Source organism: Nicrophorus vespilloides, unplaced genomic scaffold (genome assembly GCF_001412225.1).
Source record: "Nicrophorus vespilloides isolate i.1.1-1 unplaced genomic scaffold, Nicve_v1.0, whole genome shotgun sequence".
Taxonomy (NCBI): Eukaryota; Metazoa; Arthropoda; class Insecta; order Coleoptera; family Silphidae; genus Nicrophorus; species Nicrophorus vespilloides.
The window spans coordinates 993-25,427 of NW_017096503.1; the positions used below are offsets into that span (position 1 = coordinate 993).

General features: G+C 31.0%; 2 protein-coding genes across 3 annotated transcripts in view; one reads left to right on the forward strand and one right to left on the reverse strand.

The window, feature by feature from the left end:
• The first annotated feature begins 239 nt into the window (after positions 1 to 239).
• On the forward strand, positions 240 to 1,748 carry LOC108557209. The gene has a single exon (XM_017913647.1). The coding sequence runs from the start codon at positions 309 to 311 to the stop codon at positions 1,746 to 1,748; it is 1,440 nt and encodes a 479-aa protein (XP_017769136.1). The 5' UTR covers positions 240 to 308.
• A 482-nt stretch (positions 1,749 to 2,230) lies between these two features.
• Positions 2,231 to 24,435, reverse strand: part of LOC108557212 — a 47,736-nt gene continuing 25,531 nt past the window's right edge. For both annotated transcript variants that reach the window (XM_017913650.1, XM_017913651.1), the window contains 2 exons: positions 22,087 to 22,168; positions 2,231 to 4,417 (listed from right to left, as the gene is read on the reverse strand). In XM_017913650.1, coding sequence (XP_017769139.1) covers positions 2,782 to 4,407 — 1,626 coding nt within the window. In that variant the 5' untranslated portion in view covers positions 4,408 to 4,417; positions 22,087 to 22,168 and the 3' untranslated portion in view covers positions 2,231 to 2,781. The remainder of the gene's footprint in view (positions 4,418 to 22,086; positions 22,169 to 24,435) is intronic.

The window sequence follows — 24,435 nt, forward strand, 5'->3', positions numbered from 1 at the left end:
ATGTAATAAACATTCTGAAGATCGGAAAGGAGAAAAAGGATTTCGTCGTTTGCATCTTCAGGACGTAGAATTGTAGAAATAGAAATGTATAACCACATGCTGCTTCATCAAGAAGTGCTCAGTTTATAATAGACACTTGCGTACATAAATGCAATTTTGACGAGGCGGTGAAGGACATGGAGCTACAAATCGAAGGCGACGAATGATTTTTTAACAGAATTGTTAGTGCAATAAGCCCGTATTCTAGATAAACGTTATCATTCATTTTATTATCTCAGTATAATTTAGCATGTTATTGCATTACCGACATGAAACTATTGAAGTTGTCCGCTCTTTTCGCTGTGCTGATCGTTGCAACTCTAATTTACCTGTGGACTATTGATCTCCATCGAATTGATGAAATCATCGGCGATTCGCAGAGTCTCGATGAGGATGATCGCATCGAAAGTGAAGTGCCTTCGTTGCCCGCGAAATTCTGGGGCAAAAGCGAGAAGAAATGGATGAAAGCGTCGAGCAACTGCATGCTGTTCGGATCAGACCTGTCTCGCATCAAAATAAACAATCGCATCTGGCAAGTTTTCACGGAATCCGCAGGGAATTTTTACATTTACGGCGCGTACCTCGATGACAGAGAAGAACCAGCCAAGGTGCGTATTTTGGGGATGTTCGATGGAAGTGAACCGAGCGCGAATAAATCTTGCCAATTGTGGAATGAGGATGCATCTCCCACGATCGTGCCGGTAACTGAAATTCAATTAATCTGGAGGAAAGAATGGGCTTTCAATAATGGTCTTTACAATCCATATTTAATATCCTGCAACGTTCCTCCGTCATTCTCCATCCCGAAAGTTGTGTCTCTCGTTGAGGATACGTGCGATCGAGCGACGAACAACTTGAAGGTGATCTACAACAAAGAGAGCGGCAGGAAACAGTTCGGGGTTTGCGTTAAAGGTTTGGACTTCCCCGATCCCGATTTCTCTGTCAAGTTGATTGAGTGGATCGAGCTTTTGAGACTACTCGGTGCTGATAAAGTGTTCGTGTACAATCTTCACACTCATCCTGCTGTCTCCAAAGTTTTGAAATACTACGAGGCGATGGGAAGGGTCGAATCGACGGATCTAACTCTTCCTGGAACGTTGCCAAACACTCCGTGGCTCCAACATCTTTACCTGAGAAAAAATAAAAGCATGAAGCGTCTGAACGAGTTGATCACTTACAACGACTGCCTCTACAGAAACATGTATAAGTACGAGTACTTGGCTTTGCTGGACGTGGATGAGGTGATAATGCCTAAATTCGACAATAATTGGTTTGAACTGATTCAATACCTGCAAACGACATTGGAATTCAAAAACGTTTCTTCCTTCGCCTTTGCCAACATGTATTATTTCGATAATCTGCCTACCGACGAGGACGTTCCAAACTACATGTACTTTTTACGTCATACGCGAAGATCCAAAAATCCTTCTCCACTTGGAAGCAACATCAAGTGCTTCGTCTCAACGGATCGTGTGGTTGCCCTGCATAACCACTACCCCATAGCTTGTCTAGGAAAATGCAACAACTTAAACGTCGATCCAGAACTAGCTCAGCTTAATCACTATAGGAGCGACTGCGTGCACGAGAGCCCAGAAAAGTGCAAAGAATATAAGTTAAACGTGATTGAAGACAAAACCATAGTTAAATTCAGTAACAAATTAATCGAATCAGTGAAAAAGGCGTTAGCAAACTTTAAAAACATTAAATGACGCAATTAATAACAAATATTTGTATTTTATTTTTAAAATTTATAAACTTAAAAGATAAGGATTAAAGTATTTAGTTCAACTTAAGATAAGTCTAAATCTAAATCACTTGTATAATAAAAAAACAATTGATTTCTGAACAGTATTCGTTTTTATTCAAAAAAATTATTTACAATTTTGTAAAAAGAACGAAAAAAAAAACAAATATAAAAAAAAAGGACACTTAGTTTCGTTTTATTTCTAATTCGCATAAACCATCAAAGAACCAGTATATTTTGGCTTACTGTTAAATAAATACAATTTGATGAATAAATACTCAAATTCTTCAGCAAATCCGGAACGCTGAAACTGATTTATTATAAAAAAAAAATAATATTTGTTATTATTATAATATTTACATGACCATAGATGAAATAAATAATACAATAATACCTACGACTCGTAATATTACAAAAAAAAAAAGTGTTGTATATAGTTCAAAAATAATAATAATAATAATATATCAGTCTAAGAATACGTAATTAATTCTTACAGGATACACAGAAAATAATAATAATAATAATAGTTGGCCTAAGTCTAGTGTACAAACTAGGGGCAAAAATTTGAGAAAATAAATATTGTTAACAGAAATTCGAAGAAATAATACGGGGAACAAAAATTAACTCATTTTTTTTTCTCTTAATAAACTATTTACACCGTTGTGCTCGGATTTATTCTCAGGAAGAGACGCCGAATTCACAGGACATTATTTATATCACATACAAAAATTCTAAAACCACTTTTATTTTATTTTCTTTCTCTGTCTCGCTTAATATTTTTAACTCGCCTTTTGACGACATCTCATCTTAGTTGATGAGATTAAGGAGAAGGAATAGTTGAATTGACTGGATTAACGCCAGATATGATCACACAAGATAGCAAATTGAGCAAATTTCTTTACATTATTTTCTTTCTTTTTTGTTGTTGTTGATCGCTATAGAATGGTTGAAGAAACAACAATATTTTTAAATGTTATGTAAATCGTGTTGTGGGAATATCATCGTTTTCCCGTATCGGTGAAATAACCTAGAGTCCTCAGGGTTGTGGAAACCCTGTTCACGAGCGCGTCTTTGTACTTCCATATCGTCGTGTCCATAACACTGGTCTTCCTGTACTCCTCGCAGCTTTTCTTCAAAGTCTTCACGCAATCCGCTCTGTAGTGATGCAGCTGGGCGTCGTTGGTCTCTATTGGGTACGAGGTGCAGGAGCTTCCTAGACAGGAGAGTGGGAAGTGGTTGTGCAGAGTGAGCACCTTCTCGGTGTTGTGGAAGCACTTGACGTACTGCCCGGGTTTGGTGAAGTTCTTCGCACGGTATACGTGCTGCAGCATGTGCATGTACTTGGGGATCTCCTTGAACCATCCGTGATCGTGCAGAAGATCGTCGAGGAAGTACACGTTTCGTACGTTGTACGAAGCCCGTTCCTCTTTGTTGATCTTCAAAGCTTTTGGTAGAACGATATCCATCAATTCGGACCAAGAATTCACGTCTTTCGGCATTATCACCTCGTCGATATCGAGCAGCGCTATGTACTTGTACTCGTACATGTGCTTGTAGAAGCAGTCGTTGTAAGGGATCAGCTCATTCTGGCGCTTGTTGTTCGTCTTTTTCGTTAGGTACAGATGCTGAAACGCCGGAGCGTTCGGTTGTCCTCCGGCCAAACTGATGGGCGTCACATGCACTTTACCTTCTTGCTGATAATGCCTCAAGATTTTGCTGATGTTCGGATGCGTCTGCAACTCGTAAAAGAATACCTTATCGGCACCTAAGATATTGAGCAGCTCTATCCATTCCACCAGACGCACGGATAAATCCTCGTGCAAAAAGTCCAAGCCCTTGACGCATACGGCAAAGTCTTTTTTCTTCGCCGGTCGTTCATAAATCACGCGCAAATTGTTCGTGGAATTATCGCACTGCTTCTCCACGATAGAAATCGAAGCAGGAATTTTCTCTTTGTAGCCTTGCGGTAAAACGCAAGCAATCAAATAAGGCTGATAGATACCCTGCTTGTAGTTTCCCCATTTCTTGTACCAAATGTATTTATACTCAAAACTCTTCGTAATCACAGGTTCCTTCTTTCCTTCGAACCAAAACTGGCAATAGGTGACAACTGTGGGTTCGATCCTATCGATCATACCTAGTACTCGTACCGTCGGTCCCAATCGATTCTGTTGTCTCTTGTCGAGGTACGCTCCGAACAATTGGAAGGTTCCGTTCGACGTCCTCAGAGTTTGCCAATAGAGGTTGTTGAATTCCAGATCGAACATGCTGGGAAAACGGGCGCAAGTGCTGTTCAAACCCATCGGTTTGTTCTTGTGCTTGTTCCAGTAAACAATCGGAAGCGTGGGCATCCGATCTTGGATCTCTTGGACTAGCTTATCCTCGGATAGGCTTGGGCTCTTGTCGATGAAAGGATCTTGATCGATGCCCTCCGTGGTGGAATCGGCGTGCCGCGTCAGCGGATCGTGGCGCTTCTGCAGAAGCAGTCTGCTGTTCAGATGAGGCACATTCACGTCGATCGTCGTCCGAAGCTGGAACACTATCAGGATGATCAAGCTCCAAAGGACGGTAGCCGCGCAGACTTTCGTGATGAAACGACCGGAACATTTCCACGGACAAAACATCTTTGAATTACTGAAAAAAAAACATACAATTAGACAACATATTACAAACTGAATTATATCAATTAAAAGTTCGTCTAAACTAAACTAAATCTGTTAAAAACTGATGAACCAAAATGTAAATAATAAAGAAAACTCACAGTTCAATGAAACGAACTTCATAAACAATAGATACTTATTTGAATTGTATATATAATATATGATTATTAGATAAGTAAAGAAAGTTGTCATTGATCATTTTACTACACGTATGTTAGATAATTTAATAAAGTTTGTATTAGAAATACTTGAAAATCTTCCAAAAAAAAATTGTTATCAAATGTTTACGTAAGTTTTGAGTTAATGGTAAATATTGAAGTTTCAATGTGCATTTTAATGGAAATAAAACCGATTACATGCACTCTAATTTAAGTACTAATATTCGTGTTTTATTTCTGTTTGTATTACATTTATGAGCAGTATTAAATAATAATTTTTGGTGTGAAACGGCGGCGGCGACTGCTTTCGAAAAGGAAGCAATGAACTTGAAAACAAGCACGACGTGGCTAGCAATAATAATTATATTGCGCATACATCCGACGTTTTCGGTTCCCAGGATAGGACGACCTTAAGCAGCCGCAATTACTATATAATCGACGTGTAAGTGAATTTGGAAACTAGTTTCTTGCATCGACTAGTACACATTCCTGTATCCGTTTAAAGAACACATGAATTGTTCGTTCGTCTTCTCTATTTCTTTTTGTTTTGTTTTTTTTTTTCAGCCGCATCACGATCACAATTTTCCTTCTATTATCGTCGTCGTCATCTTGGAACGGTTTCAAAGAAGAAGGTCCATTGTGCGCAATCTACAATGTATAATAAATGCATCATCGAATGGAATGGTATTCAGGTCGTTCGGCTCGCTAAATTTATTGTCTTTTTACTTTGACCTTTCGCTCGCATCGCAACAGCAGCATCTTCAAGAAAGATACTCCTTTCACCCAGGTCCATCCATACAACTAGGAACTGGGAAGGCTTTAGAAATTCTACATAAAATAATGATTACAGCATCATCAAGTTAAATTGTTTATTCCTCCTCGTAACTAAACGACGATAAGTGACATTTGCGAACGGTGTCAAAATCTGCACATGTCGCGTACACCAGAAAAGGTCGCAAATTGCCTATTACTTCACTGCTACAATTGCGAAACGCCGTCTAACCATAAGTTAATTCGTCATTGACAGCTATGAAGGAAAGCTTGACATTTCATAGAGATGCTAACGCACCGTTTGCAGCGGTTAACCTTTCTGTTAAACCACACCAACTGGGACGTGTGCAAAACAAAAGCGCAAAATTCATGTTACGTAATGCGCAGACATGATCCACTTTTCGTCTGAGAAATCTTCCGCTCCATCGAGAATCCAATTATTAACATTTTGTTGTTGTTGTTGCCTATTTTAATTCGTGTCTAATTAAATGGGAACGTTTCCTTTGCATAACGAAGAACCTCTTTTCGCAACTAAAATGTTATAGAATATTTCCAGCGAAATTAATTACCGATGAGTCTCAGAATCGAAGTGATATGCATTCACAGAATGACGTACGTCAAATTTAATGAACGTCACTTTTGAAACGTCAACTTTCCGGGATATACAAGTCTGTAATTATTTATATAAAGGTGACGTGGCAACTCGATACTCTCCAGATTATTTTTTGTAAATAATCCTACAAAAATTGCCAATACAACAACTTCCTATAAATCCTAACTTATTGTTATCTAATTGACATTCATTCAATGAATGACATACGTCAAATTTAATGAACGTCACTTTTGAAACGTCAACTTTCTGGTATATGCAAGTCTGTAATTATTTATCAATTCAATAACTGCTTATAAATCGCAACAAAATGTCATAAAACACTTCTAGTAAATTAATTACAGATGAGTCTCGGAATCGAATAAATAATTTTCAATGACGTATGTCAAACTTCATTGACGTCACATTTGAAACGTCAAAATAATATTACATAAATTGTGAAACTTTCTACAAATCGTAACTAAATGTTACAGAATATTCTCAATTATAATTACAGATGAGTCTCATAATCGAAATAAACAATTTTCACTGACGTACGTCAAATTTCATTGACGTCACAATTGAAACGTCAAAAATAATTTTACATAAATTGTGAAGCTTTCTACAAATCGTAACTAAATGTTACAGAATATTCTCAATTATAATTACAGATGAGTCTCATAATAGAAATAAACAATTTTCACTGACGTACGTCAAATTTCATTGACGTCACAATTTTAAACGTCAAAAATAATTTTACATAAATTGTTAAACTTTCTACAAATCGTAACTAAATGTTACAGAATATTCTCAATTATAATTACAGATGAGTCTCAGAATCTAAATAAACAATTTTCAATGACGTATGTCAAACTTCATTGACGTCACATTTGAAACGTCAAAAGTAATTTTACATGAATTGTGAAACTTTCTACAAATCGTTACTAAATATTTACAGAATATTTTCAATTATAATTACAGATGAGTCTCAGAATCGAAATAAACAATTTTCAATGACGTATGTCAAACTTCATTGACGTGACATTTGAAACGTCTTCTTTCTTGAAAACTCAAGATATGATAGCCTGTAATTATATAAGTATATGAGGCAACTCGATTGTCTTGAATTTTTTTTTGTTTGAAATCTTCCGTAAGTTAGCAATAGACGTACAAATAACAACTTCCTACGATTAAGTCACCATGGCAACGCGTTTAATTGGCATCTGGCATCTGTCAAAATTAATTACTTGTCAGCGCATCCGTTCCATGGTAGACATTTCTCAATTGATTTAATTTAGTTAATTAAGCAAAGATCAATTAAAAACAAGCTACAGACGTTAATTCTTTAAATTACATTAATCCATTATTAATTATCAAATGGCCATTGAACTTCAATCACTAATGAACATAAAATAATAACACAAAAAAATCCAAATCGATTTTAAATTAGATTTATTAATCCGATCTGTAAACATAAATAAAATCCATAACTTTTCATTAATCTATCCAAAAAATAAAACTTAATTATTTATTTATAAAGAAAAATTGAACACATTGAGAATTCTTATATCATCAATTCACAAACTAAATAACTTAACGTTCGTTAGTATCAGTAAAGTAATGATAAAATTATACATTTTTCAAAATTCTTCAAACTAAAAAAAAAATGTTTTTGCATTACAAATATTACAATAACGTAAAAAAATATCATAAACTTCACTATTTACTATTACTATATACACATTAATTTCAATTTGTGGAAGAAACCGTGCGATAAGCGCAATTCAAACAACTTCAAACATTCGAGCAAATCGCGCTGCAATTGAAAAAAAAAAGGAATTTTTATGAAATTATTCATATTTGTAATCTTATGAATGTTACATTAAAGGAATTAATGGAATTACTTTAACATGAAATAAATTTTAAGCTTAGTTTTTATATTATTACTATATATCATACCAACATTGAAAATGTATTGTTTTTAATGATCAATATAGTATCAATTAATTGAAGGGATTACCGGAATTAACTGATAATAAAATAATAGATATGTTATTTTTTTTTAATACAAATGATTGTGGAATTTGCAGATTTCCTAGAACTTTATCAATCAAAGTCGTTTGTTTACGTCAATAAAAAAAGAAATGATTACGTAGCACTTAAAAAAATGCGATGGGTTTCTAAAATAGAGAAACAACAATAAATCGAATCATGGCACTTTCGTTTTTCTTCCGCACCGAAGAAGAAACACGGAGAGACTCATTAAGATTCAAATCTTCTTCCGAGATCTTCTCGCCTTCGGAATTACATCAGCACGCTGTGAATTTATACGTGTGTGCATGTATATATTATACGTATAGTTTTTCCCACTTTCAAATTCTCTTCGTATCGGGAGTTTTAAGTGTAATTTATGGAAGCCGCTTTTGGCCGAAGAAGAAATTTATTTCAGGAGAACAAAAAAAAAGCCCACGTAATAATGATTCATTTGACCATCTTCCGTTTTAATTTTGAAAGTAATTCTCTTTCAAATGATTAATTGCTAAAAAGTTGTATGTCTTTGGTGTATGAAAGAGTTGTTTTAAGCATGTAGACTTTTCGTTTTTAGTTGGAGTAACGATTGTAAAATTATACGTCTCGTCACGTCGTCTCTTCAATGCAACAGGCATCGCCTTGAAACGCTTTTGCTGTTGAGCAAAGTACATTAATTTCGTACAATGCGAAATGAATATAATTCGAATTGGACGCAAGAAACCAAGGTGCATGCATACTCGAAGAGAAGAACCCAGGTTGTGCAAACGTTGATTACATGCATTCCGAGATCCCATAATGAATGCAGCCCGAACAAATGGTGAAGCATTAACCAAGAGAGTTTACTTAATTACGACAATTATAAAAGCCCCTATATAATTAACATTTCTTTCAAATTGAAAAGAAAATAAACCAACCAACAATATATAAAGTACAAAAAAAAAAGAAATGATCTCAATTTGTTTCGACGAACTTAATAATGGTAATTTCGGTATTCCTCGAATCGAATCCTTTATTCCTCTCTTTGCGTTTGGAACGATCGTTATGTAATTTGTAAATTACGGTGTAATTCGGTTTCATATTTCTTTCTTTTTTTTTCTCTCGAATCAGCGGGAGGTTTAATAAGTGCAATCAGTGTTTGTTTTTCTTCCTTGGCTCTCTCGACTAATGAATCCTTATATAATAATGCCATCGGCTTTCCTCGTTCGATTTTCCATATTACATTGTATCCAGCTGAAATTCCTTGGGAGAGACAAATATTTTTTTTTTCGTTTCATCATCATTTTTCATCCTTGAAGACCGAAGAATTTATTTACGCCCTTCCTCAATCATATTGCATGTATTTCTAGCATACATTTCGCAATCGTAAAGTGCTTTATGTAATTTGCTTAATGCTATATGATAATATAAATTACACGTAATAATTTGAACATGTAAAATTATTGAACGTACTTTCTATCAAATAAACAGACTTTAGGTTATTTGACTGCTAACTAAGCCCATGCCTAAATCCGTTACTTATATAAGTTGTTTTGTCAAATATCGCATTATTTGTAACAAAGTTTGTATAAATTATTTCATATGTTATATTTATTAATTATTAACATTGTTTATACTTTGATATAATTGTGGTGTTCACTATCTTCGGTGGTATATTTCCATCATCCGGTGATAATCCAGGTTCAACATAATCAAACACTTCAATAGAACAAATAATATTCTATAATTTTATTAGTTAAAAATAAAGAGTAATAATACTTGGATGACTCAACTTGACAAGTATCACGTTGTTTGTGTAGGATGTTCGGCGTCCTTGATACCATTTGTAATTACGCAAATGATGTATAAGTTACGTACCAATTATTGCGTAATTTTTAATCACTATTAATCTATTATCTTTATATTAATATTTGTATAATGATAGAACACTTTAGAAGTGTTGGTTATATTCTGACGAAACAGGGTTGTAAATTAAAAATCATCGATAAGTAAATTTTCATATATTACCTAAGATGTTTTCAGTTACTTCGATTTCACAATAGCCGAGTAGATTATAGTCAGTATTAAACTATTGTATTTATAGTATAGATCAGCAACAGCTGTCAATGTGTCAAAGAAATGTGTAAACAATTGAGTCGATGTACAATTGCAAACAAATGTTAGCTGTCAACTTGTCTCAAAGTGTCAAAAAAAGTAACTTGACTTTGTTTTATTGAAGATTTGAAAAGACAAGATTGTAATAGAATAGGTTAAAAATGTAATAAACTTTTAACAAACAAAAAATGACAATTTTGAATCATTTTAAAACTGCACAATACACGTACTTTGTCAAATATCATTTAAAATATATAAAGTTTTTGGATTTTACAAGTTACTTTGCAAATACTCGTCACAATTAAACTATTACTTTTATAGTAATTAACAAGTCAATATTGGATTGCGTTAAAAAAAAAAATTGTCAAATGACAGCTGTCAACTTGCGTCAAAATGTCAAATAACTTTAGTCAAGCGGCAATAAGGTTGAAAAAAATCTGTTATAGAAGACTATATTCATGTAACTTGACAATTATCACATTTGTTTATTTAAAGTTTGAAAGTTTGATTACATTTGTATTACATTTTGACAAAACTATGGTAATCTTGAATCATTTGAAAACTACAGAACGCTATCAAGTGACAGCTGTCAAAAATTTGATATCATTGCAACTTTTAAATATAACATTTTGAGTATGAAGTAGTAGTAGTATGGATTAAAATGATACAACTTTGAACAAAACGGGGTTTTCAAATGAAAATCTTGACACATTTTAAAGCAATATTATTTTACGTAACTTCTTAATCCCTCAAAATGTTGTCACAAACAAAAAAGTGTGATTATATAACTATATCCCTTCTAAATGAGATTTGTTATCTTCACAAAATTGTTCATTGTGGATTAGTGAAAGCATTAAATTGATCGAGATGTGTAGCAGGAAGAGGAGCATTCATATTTCGTTACGAAATAACCCATTTACCTGTATTCATTGCTATCCAGTTAAATATCATCGATGGCATTTACGAATTGCATCGTCGAAGAATATTACCTTTCCTCCGAAATTACGTAATTTTACCTCTATGAACGTCCTTCTTTATTTTAGTTTATTGCTCATTCAACGCTCACTCTCTCATCGCATATTCTATAATAAATCTTTTGAAATACATATGCTTTTTACGAGCGGAATTCGTTCGACAACGAAAGGCGAAGATGCAACAAAATTTAGTTAGGAAACGGATTGGAAATCGCATCTGTATGGTTTGTGTGTGCGTCCACATATAACAAGATATGTTTGTGAGTGTGTTTTCATTGTGAAAGTGTATCGTCGATGATGGTGATGATAATGACAATTTTCTATGCGATTCCGCTCGAAAAGTGTGCTTTCGAATCCAAATTATTTGTTATTGCATTAAGGATCGGGATTACTGCATGCCGGGACATCGATGAGGTGTGATCGATTCGATTTGCACATCGGTAATTGCACATTGAAATTGCAATTTGAAAAAAATAAAAAATAATTGTATAAAATGAGAAGGAGAAAGAAGAAAATATAAAAAAATAATGATAGAGGATGGCCAAATGCAGAGAGGAAAACGTTGTACTACTTTTTCCGGGCAAGGAAGTTTCGAGATGCGAGCGGAAAAGTGAAAAATCCTTCTTCGCAAGACCTGTTTGCAAACGTTTCGTTTTTCCTTCCTTCCTTCGTATTCGTTCTTTTCATTTTTCTATTTTCTTTTTCTTCCTTTCGCGCAAACCGGATTCGTCGCTTCACGAAACCGGTCTCTCTCTCTATTTTCTAGATGTGTTTTAACGTCATTTTCATTGAGCGCATTAACTAAATATACGAATTGTAATTAGAGAAAATTGTCGAAATTTGTTAAACGTGTTTGCTGCGGTCGCGTGAGAATTCCACTACAGAAACAGAAATACAAAACACAAACGAAAATAATAAATTTAAACTAAATTTATTCCCACATTCACTCAATTTTGTAATTTCTTATAAAAGATTTTAATAATTAAACATATAATGAAGCAATTTCTTAATTTAAGATATAAATTGCTTAAAACATTATAAAATTAATTGATTTTAGATAAAATCAAGATTTCCCAATTCAATTCAAAGATTTCTAATGAATTCAAAAAAATCATTGATTTTTTACTACAAATTGTAAAATCAATTAATTTTTTTCTACAAATTATATTTTCTTTAATTTAGATAAAATCAAATTGTATTAATTAAATTAGATTAGATTGTATTTTATAAAAAAAAATAGAAAAAAAAAATTGTTATTACAAAGATTCATGAAGAAATAAATTCATTTCTACTACAATTTCTAAAATTTATTGATTTACATAATATTAAACTTAATTAATAGAATTTAGATTCGTTTTTACGCACAATTAATTAGTTTCGATTTAATAAATATGAATATTAGAAAGGAAAACATTTGATTCGAAAATTCGTTTCAATTTTATGAAAAACTTATATTAGAAAAACTAATTTTTATTGGAAATATTTATGTGTATTGGTTTAGAAAAAAAAATGTAGAAGACATTTTGCAAATTATACTAATAACATTTGTAGCGAAATAAGTTAACTTCTTCACATGCAAATGCCAACTAAGTAAGGGATATTATCTCATTTACTGAAAGCGTTTATTACATACTTATTCTATACAACAGAAGACAAAATATACGTTTTCAAAGATCATTATTATTTTTTCGTTTAAATATACTTTAAACTTCTGTATATTATTCATAACATAATTATACCAATAGAGGAAGCAAAGATTTTACTATCATCAAATTCGGTGGCAATTGCAAGCCCGACAACGGAAATACCGTCAATCAAATTCCCGACGTTCGAAATCCCGACGTTGGAAATACCGACTGTATCGAAATCCCGACGTTCGAAATCCCGACTGTATCGAAATCCCGACTATATAAAAATCCCAACTATATTAAAATCCCGACAACCATAATCCCGACTGTATCAAGATCCCGACTCTATCGAAAATGTCTACAATAACATTTTTAAATTTTCGATATAGTCGTGATTTTGATACAGTCGGGATTTTGATATAGTCGGGATTATGGTTGTCGAGATTCTGATACTGTCGAGGTTTTGATATAGTCTGATATAGTCAGGATTTTGATACAGTCGATTTCGATTGACGGGCTTGCGATATAGACCCCATGAAATTACGTAATAATCAATATAAGTTGGTATGTCTAACAGTTACATTTATGTCATTTGTCATAAAAGAACACTGATAAATAGGTTACGTTTAGATTTATAAGCTTTTTAAACGTCAATTCTATGACAACTTCAGATTTATACTATTTCTTCAATAAACATCATATTTGATACTTTTCATTAAAAACTGTAAAAATTCATTAAATTTTACATTTTAAGATTTAATAATTAAAATTTTGTAGTTTCTTGTTCAAATTATTTAAAATAGGTGTGATCTTAATTTGAATATTGAAAGTTGATTATGAACTGTTTGTTAACAAATCAACCTTCAATTTGCAAAATATTAAGTAAATTAATGAAAAAAAAAGTAATTAAAATTGATTATTTAAATAAAACCAGACGACATAACTTCTACAAAATTTTGATGATTTTCAAATAAATCAACTTTCAATATGCAAATTAATTAAGTAAATCAAAAAACAAATGTTGTTGTTTTTAAGGACTTTAAATTATAAGCTCAAAACAAACTTAAAATTAGAAAAATATAAAAATTAAGCTTATTTGAAAAAAAGTAGACTCGCAATTAAAAGTATTAGATTTTTATTTTACTTTTTCTATATAATCGTTCATCTAAATCGACTTTCAATATGTAAATTAAAAGAAATCAAATAATTACAAAAATTATTAAGTTGATGTAAAAAAAATGATCTGAAATAGCTCAAAATACCTTTATAATGTTATTTCTTCGATATCCTTGTAACTTTCTTATATATTTTTTTTCTTGTAGAACGAAAGGAATTCAGCAGACGAAAAATGAACTGCGAGCAAAGCGACACAACTAAATCAGACACGTAAAAAAAAAATTAAAAAAACAACGGAGCGCTTACGTAAAGCGATTATTACGAGCGAAACTAATTCCCGTAAGCGAAACTTTTAACACGGTTTTTAGAGGCAGAAACAAGAAAGAAAAGCAGCAAAAATTATTTAAAAAAATAAAATAATAAAACGCGCACTCACATGTATGATTTCAGTTACAATCGTAACATTCCGAAACGCCTAATGAACGTAAAACTTTCTTTTAATTAACCGAGGACAAGCAGTAAATCCGAAAATTATCAAAAGCTTTTAGTCCGAACGCACGTATTCTGTTATCGGGGCACGTTTCTGCAATTGCAGCACTGCACTATTACGAAACGAGCGGTTTCTTCACTCACACGTGAAAAAAAAATGGTAAGAGTTACGTAACGCGTGTGGGAGATGATAACAATAACATTGAGATTTCGCTAATTGGAGATCGTTATGTCGATCATAGGAAGAATGGGACAACGAGGAACAAACGAAAAAAAAACTGCGCTGTTTCCGGTTGTGAAACAATTGTCTTCTAACAATATCCGATATTCCCGAAAGAAGTTCTTCACTTCTTTCGGAAACGAATTGGATAACAGTGAAAGCATCTCTTGTACGGTTTAATTGTAATTAATTGTTGTTAATTAGTTGGAGCGTGGCAGATGCCGCCAAGTGAAATTAAAGAAGTCGAAGATTTGAAGAAGCGCAATGTTGGAAGGAAAGGAAGGAAGAAAAAATTTTATAGAAACATCGCTTATTTTCACTCGGAATCAAAGTGCGAAATCGCGATTTAGAAAACGGAAGATTTCTAATTTAAATTCTTATTGAAATATATGAAAAAAAAAGTATGTAAATTTACACATTCTTCAACAATATAATTATCATAATATTTGTGAAAATTCAATTGATTATATAAATTGTTTATTAAGAAAATAATGTTTTTTTTTAAATTTTCTAGTTTACAAATTTAAATTTAATTCACTAAATAATTAAAAATGTTTCAATCAAAACAAAATTATATAATTATTAGTTCCATTAAAAGCAATCATTTTTTTTTTCATTTAAACCACATTATGTAACATTGGCCAACTGCTCTACGCAATAATTAATATTCCATTGAAATCTTATCTATCCAAGTAACAAAAAAAAATAGTATTTTTCAAATCGCTTTTACGGAATTTCGTGATTTGTTGTTTCTAAAGTTCAAATAACTTTGATTAAAACCACAATAATTTCAAAATGAGGTAAATTCCTTTAACAAATATTCAAGAAAAACGCATTATATTTTATCAAATGGTTTAAAACTTATATAGGTTTAGATAACATAGACATTAGATGTACATTTTTTAACAGTTATTTATAAAAAATGAGGAAATTTCCTTTAACAAATATTCAAGAAAAACGCATTAAATTTTATGCGAACACAAAGTTGAATGGTTATCGAATAATGTTAATTATTCTGCTTCAGGTTTTTTTTATCAGCTAGAAATGCTTAAACAATTTGACCTAAAATATTGATATTTTATGTTTTATTCATATATTGTACGTGTATATTCTTTTTTTTTTGTAATAATTGTGTACGAAATAAAAGTGTTAAACAAAATTCAAGAATTATACACTTTAAGTTTTCACATCAACTATTTTAATAATTAAAATCGCAAGAATTAATCAACATTTGTAGTTTTCTAATAAATCAATTTTCTAAATAAATACAGTAAATTATTTATAATAGAAACGAAATTTGTAGAATGTTTTTCATTTAATTTTATATTTAAATAGTGAGAAAAATAATTTCTAATTGAATCATTTCCAATCAATAGAGAAAGTTACTTTTTATTACGAATTATTTACTAAACAATAATTTTGATGTTAATTTTTACTAGTTATGTATAGAAATATATACTTTGTTTTTAGAAAATATAAAAATTTCCAACATTTACTTGTAATTTTTTATGAAAAATCAATTATAAATTTGACTATTTTTGCAAATATATTTAAAAATAAAATTTGTTCCAAACCTAATATATATGAATTTTTTTTGTATTATGTAAATTTTGGGAGTAAATAAACGCATGTTTTCGATTTGAAAAATGAAAACGAGCATATGGAAGAAGAATTGGAAACTTACAAAGTGATTATTTTCTACAATTTCTTAGCTCGAGGCGCAATAACAGTAATCATTATTATAAACGAAATATTTAATTATAGAAGAAGAAAAAAAAGATATTTCCATTTACAGTTACATTTACTAATAATTGTAATAATTAAAATAATGAGCGTTGAGATGCGATAAAGTGTCGTGTAATACCAAATCATTAGCAACTGGTATCTTTGATGTTCTCGCAAGCTATAGTCTTCGTTCTGCAAAGGTGATTAATAATATCCGAAGTCGTGAACGCTCGATGGTCAACAAATTGCCCACTAATTGAGAGGCGATATTACAATGTTTTTTTTTTGTATTAGTTATTTTTTATATTTATAATTTTCAATCCGTTCGATGCTAATGACTGCGGTTGCAGGAATGTTGCGAGGCACGTCTTCTTCACGTGTTCCCATGACTCCGGAGGATTCTCTTCGTCGTCCCCCGAGGAAACAGAGGTCAATACACTATGCATTAGAAGATCACTTTTTTTTCTCTTTTCGTCGATCGACCACTTACGACAGACGCTCTTCATTACCCGTTCCACGTATTCTCTCAATCTCGTCTTGTTTTTTTTTTGGTTTGCCTCTTACAAATTCAATAGCAATTACCGGAGAGCGCAGAGCGGAACAAACTGAGGACCATCTGCCGATTCGGGAAGAAAACGTGCTTTCATTACACTTTTTATTTAAGTTTTTATATTGTTACAACTAATTATATATTGTTAATTATATCATTGTTAGAGGTCACTGTAATTATAGACTCGAATTATCGGAGATGCAATGTAATTTTTACATCCTCGTTCGGTTACGTTTCTTTTTCTTTCTTTCTTTAAAGTCTCGTCCTTCGTGCCATCAATTACATTCACACTTCGTACACAATGCTACGATTCTTCGCGGAATCACGAGACCTCCGATGTTGTGTGTATCCACTTTATCAGATCATGTAAATTCGATTAACAATAGTTGAATGTAAATAATGCATGCGAATTTACACAAATTATATTAACAACAACAAAATTATTTCAATAAATTGTTAAGGTAAGACTAGATTATATTATATTTCTTTTCTTCTTCGAATTTTATCATTAATTGTTATAAGAAAGTTTAAATAATCAATCATCAGGACTGTAAAACTATACAAATTTTCAATAAGTTCTATGTGAAAACCAGGTTTCGGTTTTCGAACTTTTTTAACGTTGAACAACCATATGTCCACTCAAATTTGTGTTAAAATGTATTTATTAACACTTATTCCATGCACTTAAATTGAATTATGTAATTACCAAAGAACATGTTTTATTGGACAATGGAATTTTCACTGTAATTTGCTTCAAAATGAGATTACTAATATTTGCATTTTGATTTTCTTTTTGAATTTAAAATCCTCAAATTTATTCTTCGGACAATATTTATGAAAACTGTACGATAAATTGATAAAAGTATGACAATTAACTATATCAAATCATGTAAATTCGATTAACAACTGGTTTCGGTTTTCGAACTTATTCAACCATTGTGTTTTGTTCGACTATCAAATTTTCACTGTAATTTGCTTTAAAATTGGATTATTATAATATCAATTAAACTGAATTATGCAATTACCAAAGAACATGTTTTATTGTACAACAGAATTTTCACTGTAATTTGCATTAAAGTGTGATTACTAATATTTGCATTTTGATACTGATTTTCTTTTTGAATTGAAAATCCTCAAATTTATTCTTCAGATAATATTTATGAAAACTGTACGATAAATTGATGAAAGTATAACAATCAACTATATCAAATCATGTAAATTCGATTAACAACTGGTTTCGGTTTTCGAACTTATTCAACCATTGTGTTTTGTTCGACTATCGAATTTTCACTGTAATTTGCTTTAAAATTGGATTATTATAATATCAATTAAACTGAATTATGCAATTACCAAAGAACATGTTTTATTGTACAACAGAATTTTCACTGTAATTTGCATTAAAGTGTGATTACTAATATTTGCATTTTGATACTGATTTTCTTTTTGAATTGAAAATCCTCAAATTTATTCTTCAGACAATATTTATGAAAACTGTACGATAAATTGATGAAAGTATGACAATCAACTATATCAGATCATGTAAATTCAATTAACAACTCGTTTCGGTTTCGAACTTTTTCAAACATTGCGAATTATGCAATTACCAAAAAACATATTTTGTTGGACAACGGAGTTTTCACTGTTTGTTTTTTAAATAAAAATTCTCATATTTAATCTTCTGAAATAATGTCATTCAACTATATAAAGTAAATGTAAATTCGATTAACAAGAGGTTTCGGTTTTCGAACTTTTTCAACCACTAAGAACGTGCTTCGTTCGACAACCGAATTTTCATTAATTTAATATTCTCAAATGTATTCTATCAATGAAAACTGTACGTGGGACCGAAATGAAATTATGGCATTCAAAACTATAAGCGAAGAATTAATGTGCGATGTGTCCGTACAAATTTATGCGAGGTGATGGTAGTAGTAACAAATCACTATTCCGAGGAAGAAGTCAAGAGACGTTGATGAACTTTTCCCACGGGTTGCCTTTTCGCATGCTGGAAACACACACACACGTTAATATGCAATATAGTCTAATAGCAATAGCGCTCTCGCACGCCTCAAAATAGCGCTAGCAACAAATTGACAGGAAGCGCTATAATGATCTAATATCATGGCCATTATCAATTTATACGCAGCGCGTCTTACGCAATCATTGGCAGAGGATTTGCATAGATTGCGAAAAAGCACCGTTACTCGCTGATCCACCTAAAAGAGTATCTTTTTTTAAATTTTTGTTATTGCGCCTACTATGCGAATTGATGCTTATCAATACTAGATAGATTACGCAAACAAACAAAAAATAAGTGACATATGCCAAATATTTGTTCGGAGATTAGTTTTCGTTTCTCGCATCGGATGTAATTTAACGAAGCCAATTATTCAGTTTGCACGGCCTTTTGGTTATTGGGAACGAGCAGATGTTAGGCGGTTGGTCGGTCGGGTCTTCTCAGCTATTTGACCTACGCGCCTCTTAAGAACCAACCTCTCGCCTACTCTCCGACGTTTCGAAGATCTAGTGTCCGTTTAATTGCGGTACATCCTAGGTGTTGTGTTGTGTTGTGTTGTGTAGCATCTGCATGATTTTTAATTTGTTCTTAATTCTCCTACGAAGAATCGGCGAGATCAAAGCTCTCGATAAGCAAACACAAATCCGCCACATCTGCTGCATTGCATACTAGAGCCATTAATACGACCTAATTGTATAACGCATCCACTCCGGATTCATTAATTAATGCAATTTGCGGCTCGTTACGACGCTGATTTACTTGAAACTTATTACCATTCCATGCGCGACCCATAACTTTACTGCACTTATTGATATTAACGATGCTGCTGCCTTCAATACGGAACTTAACTAATCACATTCAACAAATCACATACAATATTCAACACCTTTGTTAAAAAAAAATATATAACCTATAAAGTATAATAATAATTCAAATATAAAAAATCACATTGAATAATTCATTAAACAATTCTGTTAAATATAAAAGTAAAATCTACATCGAAAGTTTTGTACTTTTTTTTGTTAATAATCAAGCCTTCGCAGATGTTATTTATTATTTCTGAAATCAGATGAAATATTCCAAACATTTTTTTTATAACAAAGTTGTTATTGTTATAAAAATTATATAATTTAAGTTATAATTGAACAAAGTAGTGCAAAAAAACAATTTGTTCAATTTGCTCAAAAAAAAATTACCTCTGAACAACAAAATCAGTTTTTTGATGTTAAATTACTTAAATAATACGAATTAATCTGTGTTTGTTGCAAAAATTGTAATAATTTGTTCTTTTTTTTTAATTTTAATAAACGGGTCATTTTGACCCATATATAGTACTTGAAGGTTTCATTTGTGTGCGTTACTAAATGAAGACACGATTTACTTCTTTTAAAATTACAAACGTTATCGCAATGCTTGAAACAACAACCAACAACGCAAATTACTAAACAATTGAAACCTATGTTTTTTTTATTGTTTTCTTTAAGGTAAAGTAACTGTAAACATATTGTCAGTGCTTCATCAAATTCGCTACTTTATATATCCGTAATCTACGTATTAGAATATAACATTTACCTTTTTTTCAATTACATTACAACCAATTACTATTCGAAAAAATAAACCTTATCTCAGTTATTACGCAAATTCCACTGCAATTAGTTTTGTTACATAATTAATTCCTAATTACCAATAGTGCTGAGTAATATAGCTTTAAAATACGTTTTTTAATTGAGCACTTTGTCAGAGATTATTGAACGAGTAATAAAATGTATTCAAAATCAACAAAATCTTTATTTTACACCATTTTTTCTTATTAATATATGAAAACTGTTGAATTATGAATGGAAAGGTTTTAAATTTAAAAATCAATTAAAATTTTTGGTAATTTAAAGCTGCAGCATTAATCCACTTATATAATATAATATATTGAAAAAATTGAAACCTATGTTTTTTTTATTGTTTTCTTCATATTGTCACTGTTTCATCAAATTCGCTACTTTATATATCCGTAATCATCGTATTAGAATATAACATTTACTAGTAAATTGCTTTTTTGCAATTACTATTAGAACTTAACGTTATCTCAGTTATTACGCAAATTCCACTGCAATTAGTTTTGTTACATAATTAATTCCTAATTGCCAATAGTGCTGAGTAATATAGCTTTAAAATACGTTTTTTTAATTGAACAGTTTGTCAAAGATTATTGAACGAGTAATAAAATGTATTCAAAAACAACAAAATCTTTATTTTACACCATTTTTTCTTATAAATATATGAAAACTGTTGAATTATGAATGGAAAAGTGTTAAAATCAATTAAAAATGTTCGTAATTAAAAGCTGCAGCATTAATCCACTGATAATATAATATATCACTTTTTAACAACAATGATTAAAATCCAATGAAAGTCATAAAAAAAACGCAATTCAATATTTTGAAATTTTATTTTTAATGCTTATTAGCGGAATTTACCATGGTTTAATGGTAAATGACATGCATTTCAAAATTACCTTTTTCTTCACAATTTTTATTACAACCTTCAATAATAAATTTAAAAAAAAAACGAACTTTATTTTATTATTAATTAATTTGAATTTCCATTATCATTCAATAGTAAAATAAGTATAAATTTGAAAATGTGTTAAATTTTTTTTTTATTTAATTAATAATTAATTTTTTCATCCTTCAATATTCAATTAAAAATATGCTTGAATCTACAACTGTGAATTAATCATCAAAAAATTTAATTTTACAATAGTTGTAAAAAAAAACTTAAATTTAATAGTAAATTCAATTTGCAGAACTTCAATAAACATCAATTGAATACAGCTAAGAATCTGCATTAATGTCTAAAAAAAAACAAGGAAAACCTTGGGTAACGTGAAGACACGTTAAATCCATTTGATTTGAATAAAAATCTTTCTGTTTCTATCATTAGTATTTAATTATCAATTAGTTTTTTTTTTCGTCGTATTGCATTAAAATTAGTTATGTTTGTTTCTAAATGATAAAATTAAGAAAATTATTGAATTGTTATGCAAATAAATAAAAAAAATGTTAAAACTTTACTTTGAACAAAAATGAAGTTAAATCTAATTGTTTTAAGTTTTTAAATGGTATTTACATTCATTCAAATAAAGTAGGCGTTGTACGTTACTTAACACTGTGAAGTGTCAAATTTGACAGTATTTATTTAAAAAAAATATAATTGTTTATGAAATAAACGTTTCCTGGATTATAAGGAAGTATTTGCGAAATAATTGTTAAGTGTTTTCGATAACTTACGTTTTATTTTGATGATTTAATCCTCGTTAATTCCTATCATGTGAATATAATCAGTGATTAGGAGAGAGACGTGGGCGTACAACTGCAACAAAAAAAAACAATAGCGATGCTACTAAAACTTGGGAGTCACTACGAAATTTCCCGTTCGCCAAATCGCGAATGACTATTAAACAACCACAACCGGCCAGTCGGTATAGACCGCGACTACACAAGTTGGTTTAACGGTGATAAGTCGATAGGAGGAGGCGCGGCGTCGTGTTTGCTTCAGAACCTCCGATCCATCCACCACCACCACAACCATGGCCACCTCCGAATCCTAGGACTCATCCAAACTACCTCTCCTACCTCTTCTTCCATCCAAAAACAAAAAAAAATACCGATCGTACATTAATTCCTCGGGTCAAGAGCTCCCTCATCACGTGAAGGTCAGTCCCCGAGCTCCGTGGAATATCAATTAAACTAAATTATTCAATTACCGAAGACTGCAACGCACAAAGTTCTAAAAGTATTACGAAAAAAACCCAAAAACTTCAATTAATAATCATGTTACAATAAAGATTATTCGACGAATACCGTACGACTTTTCTTATTTTTTTCTTTCTCTATCTTCATCGAGATGCGGAGAGGAATTTATTAGAACTCGAAGGACACAACAAAATAAACTATCTCGTGTATCTAATTAGCCGATATTTATATAATTTAATCTCAGTTTATCCTTTATTTCTTGTTTTTCTTTTTGTTCTAGTACTAGTTGCAATTGCCACACTTCTATTTATTAAACAACAATTTGTAATAGATGATAAAATGTCGAGTGATTAACTTTTTTTATATACAATTTGTAAAATATAAACAATGAAAGTCACAGATTAAATACAGTTAGAAACGTGAGATCATTCTTGCTGCGACATTCTTAATGAATGACCGCGCCTCTTTTATTTCTTATAATGTAAAATTTTACATTGAATTCCTTAGAGAACAATTGTTTATTTCACTTCAATTTTAAATTTATATTGAAATTATACAGAATTTTTATTAAAATTAAAAATAAAACTTGTAATAAATAAATAATATAAAATTCTAACTTTCCCATTGAATTTCCAAAAGAATTGTTTATGTAAATGAAACTTTTAAAATAAATACTGAAATTTTCAAGAAATAAATTGAAATTCAAACCTTTTTCCATTAAAAAAAAGTGTTACATAAAGAACGTAATTACGCTGCCGACTCAAAAGTAAAAAATTACTGAAATTATTCTAAATTTTTACAAAATTCTATCGAATAATTACATTTTCAAGAAATAATTTCAAATTTAAACTTTTTTCCAATGAATTACTTATAAAAAAAAGACATTTTTCTTAACAAAATCAAACTTTTTCAATAAATACTGAAATAAAAATAATAATAAGAATAAAAAAATAATTTCGAACTTTTTTCAGTAAATTTCTTGTAAAAATTATTAATTGTTTATTGAATTATTTCATAAAATTAAACGTTAAAGAAAACATTGATGTAAATATAGAAATTATGTTGAGTTTATTGAAATTTTTCTTAAAATAAAAGCAGAAATTATATCGTTTCGTAAGAACGTAATAACGCTCGAAAGTAAATAAATTAATCGAATATACCGGTGAGAATAACAATTATTTTGTCGGTCTCAAAAATTCGTCCTTAAATTCTCCTTGAGGATTCGTACCGATCGACGTCATCGAAACCTCGTGTAATTTCCGACACTCGATTTAATATTAATTAGTCGGGTTTCTATTCCTTCTCCGACTTCTTACTTGTTATTTCCTTCATCTACTTCTCTCCGTTCCATCGATCGTTGCTCATTAATGACTCAGTGTTTACAGAAGAGGAATAATTGATGATGGATCTATTAATAACCCACCAATGATTCCTCTCGTGAGCGAAATTTATGTACATCCGCTGTTTTTAAAAACTATTCATCAGCGATAATAGTTTCAAGAAGTGTATGATTACATCCATTTGCGATAACCTTCATCCATCCACGATTTTTAAAAACAATACTTTAAAAGATACAACAATATCAGTCTTTAAACTTTAAGTTAATCAGTTAATAATCAAATAAAATAATATTATAACATCCGTTCTGTGGTTTAAAACGCAATTGTTTTCTTTGCGCCGTGTATAAAATTGTCGTCAATGCTACGAACTAATTGGGAATAAATTACGCTCTAAACAATCGACTTTGGTACTTCCTTCCTGCGAGAAGAGCTGAGAAAAGCGGACGAAATTAATTAAGCAAATTGCGCAACAACAACAAGAAAAAAATGATGAAGATCTGAGAGAATCTTTCCTCGCGATTATCGGCTGCTAAGTAACGGCTAA